General features: G+C 42.2%; 1 protein-coding gene across 1 annotated transcript; it reads left to right on the forward strand.

Moving 5' to 3' along the window:
- Positions 1-5,576: 5,576 nt before the first annotated feature.
- IL26 (interleukin 26) lies at positions 5,577-12,128 on the forward strand (the record flags this gene model as incomplete). Its single annotated transcript, XM_080610195.1, has 5 exons — positions 5,577-5,747; positions 6,127-6,183; positions 7,613-7,744; positions 11,892-11,957; positions 12,042-12,128. The coding sequence occupies 5 exons, from the start codon at positions 5,577-5,579 to the stop codon at positions 12,126-12,128; spliced, it is 513 nt and encodes a 170-aa protein (XP_080466321.1).
- Positions 12,129-12,330: the final 202 nt, after the last annotated feature.

The raw sequence follows: 12,330 nt of genomic DNA on the forward strand, positions 1-12,330 counted from the left end.
TCACCCAAGGCTCTGTCCAACTCAGCCTTGAACACCGCCAGGGCTGGAGCATTCACAACCTCCTTGGGCAACCCATTCCAGTGCCTCACCACCCTCACAGTAAAGAACTTCCTTATGTCCAATCTGAACTTCCCCCGTTTAAGTTTTAACCTGTTGCCCCTTGTCCTATCACTATAGTCCCTAATGAAGAGTCCATCCCCAGCAACCTTATAGGCCCCCTTCAGATACTGGAAGGCTGCTATGAGGTCTCCACGCAGCCTTCTCTTCTCCAGGCTGAACAGCCCCAACTTTCTCAGCCTGTCTCCATACGGGAGGTGCTCCACTCCCCTGATCATCCTCATGGCCCTCCTCTGGACTTGTTCCAACAGTTCCATGTCCTTTTTATGTTGAGGACACCAGAACTGCACACAATACTCCAAGTGAGGTCTCACGAGAGCAGAGCAGAGGTGCAGGATCACCTCCTTCGATCTGCTGGTCACGCTCCTTTTGATGCAGCCCAGGATACGGTTGACTTTCTGGGCTGTGAGCGCACACTGAAGCTGGCTCATGTTCATTTTCTCATCGACCAACACCCCCAAGTCCTTCTCCGCAGGGCTGCTCTGAATCTCTTCTCTGCCCAACCTGTACCTGTGCCTGGGATTGCTCCGACCCAGGTGTAGGACCTTACACTTGGCATGGTTCAACTTCATAAGGTTGGCATCAGCCCACCTCACAAGCGTGTCGAGGTCCCTCTGGATGGCATCCCTTCCCTCCGGCGTATCAACCAAACCACACAGCTTGGTGTCATCAGCAAACTTGCTGAGGGCACACTCAATCTCTCTGTCCATGTCACCGACAAAGATGTTGAACAAGACCGGTCCCAACACCGATCCCTGAGGGACACCACTCGTTACCGGTCTCCAGCCAGACATCGAGCCATTGACCACAACTTTGTGTGCAGCCATGCAGCCAGTTCTTTATCCCCTGAGTGGTCCACCCATCAAATTGATGTCTCTCCAATCTAGAGACAAGGATGTCATGTGGGACAGTGTTGAACGCTTTGCACAAGTCCAGGTAGATGACGTCAACTGCTTTGCTCCTGTCCATCAATTCCGTAGCCCCATCATAGAAGGTCACCAAATTGGTCGGTCAGGCAGGATTTCCCCTTAGTGAAGCCGTGCTGGCTGTCACCAACCACCTCCTTGTTTTTCATGTGCCTTAGCATGCCTTCCAGGAGAACCTGCTCCAAGAGTTTGCCAGGCACAGAGGTGAGACTGACTGGTCTGTAGTTCCCGGGGTCATCCATTTTCCCCTTCTTGAAAATGGGGGTTGTATTTCCCTTTTTCCAGTTGTTGGGAACCTCACCTGACTGCCATGATTTTTCAAATACTGTGAGAGTGACCAAACATTGGTATCTCGGAGAGGTTAAGAGTCCCATCTTTGGAGATACTCAAAACCTGACTGGGCACAACCCCAGACAACTGGCTCTAGGTGGCCCTCCTTGAGCAGGAGGGTTGGACAAGATGATCTCTGGGAGTCTCTTCCAATCTCACTCATCCTTTGTTGCTGCTCAGCAAAGGCAGTTGAGGAGTACCCAAAGAGGCACTATGTAGTGTAGGTGTGTCATGGGAACAAGTGTAGTGATTTTGTGTTTAGGGATGAGAAAGGCACCAAACTGACATCCAATCCTAGGTGTCCAATGTTTTTAGCTTTCTTTACACTATCCCAATTTCAGCTATGTAGAGGTTTTTCCCTAACCAGAGCAGTGTATGTACAATATTTAAGCAGGAGCCTGTTGTTAATCCTTGCTGAAACTGGTGGCAGTGAATTGTTGGGTGCCTATGTGCTCAGTTTGCATGGGTAATTTAGGTACCTGCATCTGAAAAATTATTTTGCAATTTTTCAGTAATTATACAAAATCTATAGCAGCTCCAAAAGTTCCTGTATAATAATAGAAGATTATAAGAAACAGTGTTCAAAGACTGGTGGATGTTTTGTGCTTACCTATGTGCTTATGTTCATTACAACTGTGTTTAGAGAACTGCAGAATCAGTCTTGGAGGATAGGAGCTGCTCTGTTCCAAACTTCTCTCTCCAACAGAGGCAGCAGTAATCTCAATAAACTTCATTGTTACTCATCAAATCACATTTCTGAACACAAATCCTGCTGCTCTTTGTGCAGATCTATTATTTTTCAGAAAAACAAAGTGAATTAATGGATAAAGGAACAAAAGAAATAGTAGAGTCTTAAAAGACAGCATAACATTAGCAGCAGCTAAGCAAATACGAGAAACATTTATAGGAAGTACACGACTAATTTAGTTCTAGTTATACTAACAGGAAATAAAATAAATAGAAATGTGAAAGGTGAGAAGATTCAAAAGTAAGAATCCAGACAAAGCTTTTAATGGATGGGGATCAGAAAGCCAATTAAGCTGCAAAACAATCAGTAGATATGATTGTTACTTTAAATAGACTAACGGAACTTTGCAGTAGTGGTAGATGTATCGACACAGATCAAAAGAATCTAATACACATAATAACTACTGAACTTGTACAGACCAAGACAATTCCATGGTTCACAATTAGAAGGTGAAGAAAGGATTTGTTTCAGGCTGATGGTGTCATGCAATTGCGTGTAGTACAGGTCAACACACAACCATCTTTGAAGCTTAGTCCCCAGCCAGGGCAAATCAGGCAACATTTTCTTCAATAAGTTGGCTACTCAATTTTTGTCATTCTTTCTTCTTAGTTATCTTATTTCTCATTCATTCTCATTAAAATAAACTTTACGTATTTTGTATTAACATAATACATGAATTTTGGACGTGTTATCAGTATTATGTTGTTTCTTAAGTATTCATCAATTCAGTACATCTGAAAGTTTCTGTATGTAGAAAGCTCATTTCCTTTGGGGCAGTCTCCTTGAGCTGCCATGATTCCCAGCCTAGGTCTGGAAGTCAACACGCTTGGTGGTGTGTTTCACTGTTGTCCCCAGATAAGCTCTGGATATATCAGGTCCACTGCCCATACCAAACTTGGCAGATCTTTTCTGTCTTCATGGCTAAAAGGGCTGGAGCCTTCCTGAATTTGTTATTTCCTGTGCTTCATATGACTTTAAAATACTGAGTAATACCAGCTTGTTTGTATTCTATATTATTTATACAATATATGAGTGCCGAAGTGGCGCTAAAATCCAGTGTACAAAGCTCTATGTGACACCACCCTAAAAAAGACCATCTTTGTTCTGAACAAGTGACAGATGAGGAAGTTCAAGAATATTGACTATCGTAATTAAGACAGCATATCAAAAAAGGTGGAAGTGTAACTGATTTTACAGGATCAGATATTCAGTGGTACCTACCATCCTTCTATGACAGTAAAGATAGGAAAGCCCTCTTTCTTTTTTATTTTTAATTTTTTTGAAGATATGGTCACGATGCATCTGCATCCATCTGCATCCATTTACGTTACTCAGTTGAAAAGTTAACTAATTCAGTAAGTCTTTTGCTGATTCACATACAGAGTTGTCTAGTGGCCAGTGCAAGTGTCACTGCTACAGCCCTCTGAGCATGATGATAAGAGCTCACAGAACAGACAAAATGAAACTTGTGGGCTCAAGGATTTTCCAGCAAGATCAGAGGTTTCAGAGATGTTGAAAATTATTGATTTTCTTGTGAAAAGCCATTACAGACTGACTACATGACCCATTTACTTCGTTTAGAGAAAAATTGTTGACCAGGGAGTACCACATCTTGAAGAACCCAAGGCAGTTTTGCATTCTGACTCTATTCTTGCTATTGCCTGAGATCCTCTTCTAAGAACAAACTAAGTTTAAGTGGCTAAACTTCTGTCCACATGCCTTGTATGCTGAGGTTTCATGCACCTTCTCTGGGAATCCTGACAGCATTTAGAAAGTTTAAGTGCAGACCACAGCTCAAATGAGACCTAAAATGCACATAGTGCCTCAAGTCTATCATCTCCACTTTCCAAAAGTCTAAACTCTCTTCCACATGTTGGTCCTTTTTGTCCTTCGGCCCCATCAGCACTTAGTGCTCATGAAGCTACTATGATGTGTGGATGGTTCTGTGCTAAAATCCTCCCAGAGCTGTTACGGGACGGAACCTTGAAGCTGGATGTGATTCCATCTTGACCTAGAGGCTGCACACATGTTTGTGTAAGTGTTCAGTGGGATTAAGGCTGGGTGACCTTATCGTCCAGCTTGTCTCACCCTTCCTCACAGTGCTGGTTCATGCCCCTGGTGCCACAGAAGGGCATACAGCTCTGCTGCTAGCTCAGGCAGCTCAAGGTTCCTTTGAGTCAACTCTGTTGCACTTTAAACCATTTTATCTGATCTGTTTAAGCCCTTCTGAGTTGCTCTTGAAACACTGAAGGAATGAAAAAATCTGTCTTAGGTGAACATTTCAAGAGCTTGCTCTTTACTTCCAGCAAAAATGATATCACAGTGGGCTGAAGTATTGCCATGCTACCGAAACCTGCTTTCTTCCTCTTTTTGCGTACACCTCGGCCAGTTCCAGTGGTCTTGACATTTGACTTACACCCATTCTTCGCTTAACAGCCTCCCATCGCTGGTGTCACTTCAGGATTTCCAAGTTTATCCTTGGGGTGGTGTTCCTTACATGTCTGCAGTGGTACCTGAGAAATCTTCAGCATTTGGGTTGAAATAGGCTGCAGACATCAACTGACTAACCTCTATTTGAGCATCTCTATAGAAGAGTTACCATCTGATTGCATGGTTTTACTTTTATTACCTCAATGGTGGGTATACACGTTATTTCCTAGTTCCTGTGGCTCTCAGTGAGCTCCTAAAGCAACTTGATAGGAAAGCATGTTCTGGCCCTTGAACAAAGCCCTCTGTGCAGCTCTCACTTTCACACTAAGCAGCCTGCTGCTTCTACCAGGGCAGATTCTGCCCTGGCAAAAGACTAATTACAGAGGTTAAAATAGGCAGCAAACACTTTGCTACTATCTGCTGGGCTCCTGGAACAAAACTCTTTTCAAAGATCGGGCATGAAAGATTTAAAGGCAGTGCAGTCCAACTTCTGTACAGATAACATACAGGTAAGATTTCTAATGTTCTTAGGGTAAATTAGCAAAGGTTTTTTTCTCTCCAGGCCATCACCTTTCAGAAAAGTGCTGCCATAAGTTTTGTGGAAAAACTAAAAAAAACCAAAATTCACACATTTGGTATACTTTGTTACGAAACCAAACTAACCAGCTCAACTACTTTTTCCTCACCTGACCACCACTTAAATGAAAGAAGACTTCTCACATGAGAGGGAAGTTCTTCTTTCTTGGAAACCTTGACCCTGCTGCCAGTAAATATGGAGGTATCGTTTAGAAAAACGTCACAGATGATTGTGGTCAAATTTGTTGAAAGTGGAGCAAGATGTATAAAAACGCACAGCAACAATACTGATCAGCCAGCACACGAGCAATAGGTTATCTACGTGAGCATCTCAGCACAGAAGCCGCTTTGAGGGTTAACAGAATTAGGTTAACCTCTGTCATCTAACCGGTCTTGCTGTATCACATACTCTGCTGTGACTATAGAGGCATGAAGATTTGGGAGCAAAGATGAAAGTATATTCTATTTTCAGATCGGGGCATTTTTTAGTTCTGCTTTGTCTTTTCACTGTGGAAGGCAAAAAGTCACCAACAGTGAGGCATACCTGCCGAAAAGGACTCCTCTCCCAAGTGACAGAGAATCTGTATATCAAGGCAACTAGTTTAAAATCTTCTGTTCCTGTAAGTTGATTCCACTAGTTGAAAAGTTTATTTTATTTAAGAATGCTTCTTTACCAGCTTCATTACTGAGCACCTGGAAACTTTAATAAGCTGAATGATCTCTACAGTCCTGAGAGACAGGGTAATGCCGCTAGTCCTTTTGTAAAGATTAGGAGAAAGAAGATGCATAGAGAGGTGGAATGAGTTTGCCAAGGAGTCTGACATGGAAGAAGTTTGTAGCTAGGCTGGAATTGGAACACAGGTTTGCTGAGTCCTCATCCTACGTCTGAATAAGATGATGATGATGATTATTATTACTACTAAGTTTTGTACAAGCCAGACTTAAAACTCTCTCTCCTTTCTTCTGCTTAGGTTAATACTAGCACATTGTATTTTACAGAAGGATCTGATCAAGAACACGAGACTGCTTAAAAAGACAACAAAAATGCTGTTTATGGTAAGATTTATACTACTGGTTTTCCATTTTCTTACTTTGATTTTCTTTTGGTCAGTAGAGATAGGAATGTGTGATCAGAAGGAATTACAGTCAACACTAAAATCACTTGTGTTTAATTGGGAAGGATGTTATATTTATGAAAACAATATGTTTAATGAAGTCCTCCACTTAGAGTGTTATCTCCACCCTGTAGAAAGGGATATTCCCCTGTGACACGAAGGGAGACTTGAGCATGATATGGGGAGAAAGAGGTGGATTTGGAAAGACTGCCTGAAGACACTTCTCTCTAGGTGGTTGCAAGGGGGCTTTCCAAGGGAAGCTGGGGTAAGGGTGTTTGCTGTGTTGGGGAGGGGTGTGCTTATGGTATCACTTGCTCCTCCTGTGAGTACCTGGATTGTGTGATCCTCCTCAGCAATGCTTGCAGGCATCAGCCTATTCACATGAGGGCCCGGGCCACAGCTACCATCCTGGCAGCACAGGTACCTTCTACTGAGCGTGTGCAGTACCTCAGGTAGCCCAGGGTTGCTGCAGAGCAGTTAGGACACCCAAGGAGCTGCTTTGGGCTTTGACCTCTGCAGGTAGACAGGAAGAGGGATATCAGAGTTGCCTACCATGGAAATGAGAAACTAAACTTGCAATGCCTATTTGTAAGTGACTACAAGTGAGATATTTTAGCTTCCTTAACACAGAGATCTAGTCAGCAGGACCGAGTAAGCCAGTTTAGCCTTAAGTAGAGACCTACTGACCTTTGAATTCCCCTGCCTCTCATTGGTTACCTTGGGAGTGAAGGCTCTTTGCTTGCCTATGGGACCTCCACGTGGACACCTGCATTTGGGTGGGTTAATCTGCATCTGCATTACCCTCCTAGTGGGGATTTCTCACCTGATGCTTGGTTCCATTGCCTAAAAATAGGCATAGAGCTGTTTGAAATACCTTTGGGTATCTAAGAGATCCCACAGAATAGGCAGATATGACATGGGATATACAGGATGACTGATCTCTTCTGGAGCAGTAGCTGGGGATAGGTGGGATACCCTACAACATCACAAATGGTATGGGGCACTGACGCAGAGAAATGGAACAATGACTCCTACAATTTGGCCAAGACAGTCTGGCTTAATTCCCCAATTCATCTTCCATTTATTCTTTGTTACCTAGATTTGTTGCTGACACTCCTGTTCATGGCTGGTCTTACCAGTACTCCTTTGGTTTGCCAGCATCCTCCTTGCCTTTCCTTCAGAAACCACAGTGATACACTGAGCTCTTTAAAATAAAAGGAAGCAGCCCAATGGGATACCAAAATTTGTAAAAATATTTTTCATTGATCTTACCCTTTCTAAACATGCATAATTTTACAAGCCTGAAGTTTTAGGCCAAAGTGGACTTGTGAGGTTTTAATTTGGCAACTCTTTACCTCCTTTGTTTTCAGACAAACTGCAGTGTTCGAAATCAGCTCCTCTCCTTCTATGTGAAAAATGTTTTCAGTCATCTTGGAGTAGGAAGTGACAAGTCGTACATTATTAGTGCCTTCCAAGTCTTGCAAGTGAACATGAATGCCTGTGTGAGTATGTTCCTGAGAGTCAAACTAACTTTGTCCAGATGAAAGGCTAGAGAAGGGTTCCATCACAGCTTTTCAGCAGATAAGAGAGGGTGATTCAGAGTCATGGTGTGCCCCAGATCACAGAAGACAAAACTTCCCAAGAGCTTCCCACTGGGGCTGGGGAAGTTTAACACCGCTCATTTCCTCGTAGGGTGAGCTTGCAGGGAGCAGGCAATGTGATGGAGATACCATGGGGACAAACCACTTCCCTGCTGCTGATGTTGCCTGGTGCTGTCCTCTCAGCACTAAAGCTACAAAGAGACAGGGTAATCACAAGGAGAAATGTGGTTCTTCAAGTTTCTGTGGTGTAACGCTGGTTAAGCTTTCTTTCTTCAACAGTGTACGCACTGGACGTGTGTAATCTTTACTCATGTGTCGTATCTGCTCTTCCATACTGAATTTTGAAAGAGCTGGTGGTGTCTCATTAGCAAGTAGTGGCTGCAATTATGAAGCACATTGGAGCAGTTACCATCTGTTGACTATGCCTGCAGTTGCAATAGGTTGTCAGGGAGTGATGCTGCCCACTGGCAAAATGTCCCTGGAGTGGATCCAGGTGACTCAGAGAAGAGGCATTTCACCAACACCATTGCATCACCCCACCTTGTAAATAATAATAGGACAACAGTTAGAGCACACTTTTGCCCATGCAAATAAGCATACTTGCATGCTATAGGCACCTAGCATACTAAGACAACACCAACACTCGTGTCATTTCTCTTTTCATCTTATTTTTAAGGGTAGATGAATAACCACAGAGTGCACCTTAAAACTTTATCTCCTAGGGTTATTTCTTTTTCTCCCCTACACCTGCAGTCCTCAAGTCACAGTGTCTCAAAAAATGGAGCATGATTTAAGGTTGAATATAGCAATGGATGTCCAAGCAAATGTCTACAGTAATCTTAAAAAATGAGTGCAGGATGAGAAGTCAATGAAATGGTAGTGAATTAAAACTGTATGGTGTGTATATACTACATATATTGTGTACATATACACTACATGTGTGGTAGCATGAAAGAAAAGGAAATTGGTTCTACATGCACACAAATATTTGCAATGCAAAAATAAGCAGCTTCAGAGGGCTTTTGGCAGTTATAGCTCAGAACACAACTGGAATATTTGTATAATGTAAAAAGATTCAAATCTCAGTGGTAGAAAACTCAACCAATTTTCAGGTTCTGCATTTGAAACCATGATAAATAGTTGCAATTTAAAATCATTATTCACAGCATCCAACACAATATGTCAAAATTTCAGATACTGTATACTATGATATACTTTACAGAGATTTCATTCTTGTCCAGAAAAGCAATTACACCCTATACAGGCGCCAGTACACACCGAGGAGTTCAGGCTGTCAACTGAGACTGAATTCAAAATAACAGTTATTCTGAGATACCACCAGTGACTGGAGTTTGCTGTATAGCTTAATAATACATTTACTTTTGTACTGTATGGAGACAAAATGCTGCAGAATTCTCAGAGCTCCTGCATTCTTTTTCATAATTAGTGACAATGTTTTACTCAACAGAACTCTAAACATAACAATATCCTTTTCTGGACCTTAAAAAATACTGGTAGTAAGGACTTCCTCTTGTAGTAGAAAACCAATAGCTCTTTGAGAAACGATGGCTTTCCATGATTTTTTAGGACATCTAATTTCTGGAAACTAACTTTTTTTAAAAGAATTTGTATTCTTTACAAAGCCAACAGTACAAAACCATGTGAAAGAATAATAGAAACTGTGAATATAATGAAGGTAATTGATCCTTTGCTAATACCAAGTTTGGGATTTTTCCATCATATTATTCCTCTATAAATTAGCAAACTCATTCATCCATCTACATAAGCCCTTTAATTTTTTTTTATCTAGCTGAGTTATAAGTTATTATCAGAAGGGATTTCCACCATGGCAACATACTTACATAATGAATTGTTACCTTTAAAGGATGAAGTTCTTTATACAATTGAGGGAAATAGTGATACCTTTACACACATACCCCCCCTATATCCTTTTGTAAACTCAGGCTCTAATTCAGTCAACTAGAGGCATGCACCCTATTTAAAAATCTTAACAATATCTGTCCCCAAACCAATTCCAAAGACTTCGTAACATATTATTGCTATGATTCTCACTCTGCTGGTTCTTGGTTTTGTCCAAACAAGGAAACTTCAGTATTTTCCCATGATTTAGGAGCTCAAGTCCTGTTTTTCAGAAATACATAGCTTCTAAAATCTGTAAATTCTGCAGGGAAATCAAGTTTTTTTATTTAGAGTATGACTGCATGGTAAAGGGAGCAGACATTCCTCGGACACTGGGGCATCTGCCTGCAGCACCACTGACCTATTTACTTGCTTTTGTGCCCTGGATGGCAACATTGCCAAGAACAATATGAAGTTGCTTCTGAGGTTGGACTGTTTCTGCATCAGTAGCAGATTATGGAAGCTTTTATTTGCATTTGAGTGGAGTACATAAAGGCAATAGATTAACTGCAGGGTTTTTAATCATTGCTTTATCATTGTAAGCAGAGCTTGTAGACCTTGAGCAGAGATTGCAGAACTGCTTGCAAACTGGCTTGCTTGCTTGCTCATTTGTTTACTTGCTCTTTATGCAGGAAGATCAGAGTTTGTAATGTGTATTACCACTCAAGCCAGCATAGTCATTTAAAGTCAGTTCTGTTACTGAATGATTTCTGTGGAAATATGCATCATACAAGCTGATCTTAGCAAGAACAAAAAGCCCCAAATCAGAAAGAACTGCCCTAGTTAGAAGACTTTAAAAGGTTTACAAATTAGAGTTCTTTTAATTTACACTTTTATCCCGTGAGGTGACTTTAAGAAGCTCAAAAGGTAACTTGAAAATGTTTGTGCACTTTTTAAAAGTACTCTGTGACAGGTAGAGAGAGAAGGACTAACCATCTATTTCAGTAGAGACATCTCTTTTCATATCAGTTGAGGACCTTTGCATTTTTCCTTTTCAAACACCTTGCTCATAGATAGAAAACCATCAGATTTTTACATTTTTTTCTCTTAAAGAATGATTCTTCCCCTTGGAAAGTCTGGAGAGCTGGGAGTCAGCAAGATGTGTAGCTCAGAAAGCTCAGTCTGGCAGCTCCAAAGACACCCAACTGGAATAGTTTTGGCTGGCCAACACTGGTTTGCCAGAGCTGGGTGGTGAGGAAATGGGCTGAGCCCAGCGTGACACCCTGGGGTGCCAAGTGTGGGGTGGGTACAGGGCAGCCCCTGAGCACTACCTACTGGCTGCTCCCTCAGCATTCGCTCTTCTGCAGCCCTCTGGAATGGGGCACCAACCCACTAACACTATCAACCGTGTCCTGGCTAACTGGGTTAAACCCAGGTTGCAGCCTCTGAGTCCTATAGGATGAACTGATCGACTCTAAGTTTCCTAAAACCAGTGTCCACCCCAAATCTTGCAGTGATAACACAGTCGTGTGTCTCTGATATCACAGGAGAGGTAGAAGGACGCCAGAATTTGCCAGTAATAAGGCGTTGATTTATTTGGGTGGGATGCCTGGGGGCTGGGTAAGGTCTTGCTAGCAAAACTCCCAGGGACATTAATGGAAAACTTAGCTTGACAAAAAGGGTGCAGGAGTAGCCTGGAATTAGCCAGACACTGTGGAAATGGGGAGGAAAGTAGGGAGAAGCACAAAATAACTTTATAAATGTATTTGAAGGGTTTACAGAAATGTGAGAAATTGCCTTCTGTGCTTTGCAAGGTCTTTTGGCCCTTAACCTCACCTCCTCTGAAAGCTCAAAGTTAAAGAACCTTTAAATCTTAGAGCTAGGAAGCACTGTACAAAAGCTGTAACTGCAACTGATTGAAAGATCCCTGAGATAAATAGGAAGTGTTTAATAAGAGCACTTACATGAGTAGTGCGCATATTACAATTTTCTGTGCTGTGAACTCAACAGCACACAGGTAAAACAACACATTTGTAGTCGCAGGAGATACTGAAACGCTGCTGAGTCCACACATTTTACCAGTAGTCCTGTGGTGCCACACTGTGGGTTGAACTCTTCCTCATTACTATATCTTTATATCAGTGTCCTCGCCACAATAAGCTCTTTCGGTTTCTTTTCACCTCTTCAGATTCCATGTGCTCCATCCACAACGTTAACTTCTGCAGTCAAAAACTTAACGAAAGCATTTCTTAAGGTAAGAGCAGGAGGCACTGGCTCGCAAATACACTGTTCAGGGGCTGTCGGTGGTTTCTTTTCTAATATCATTTCTTCTTGATAGCTTGGAGAGAAGGGAATCTACAAGGCCATCCATGAGCTGGATATTCTTCTTCCCTGGATTCAGGAATACATACAAACCATCATATGAAGAATGAGGAAGTGACAGAGAACATGCTGCTTCTGTGCTAAGGACAGATCCTTACCCAGAAGGCCTGAAACTCAACCAAGAGCTGGAGGTACAACAGGCCTAGCAGTAACTCCGTCCCACTGAAAGAGATTCTCTGTAATACAGCGGTATAAAGAGGGATTTTCAAGAGCTTTCATGGCTGGTCTGGCATATGAGCTATACC

This window comes from Psittacula echo (genome assembly GCF_963264785.1).
Source record: "Psittacula echo genome assembly, chromosome: 1".
NCBI lineage: Eukaryota > Metazoa > Chordata > Aves > Psittaciformes > Psittacidae > Psittacula > Psittacula echo.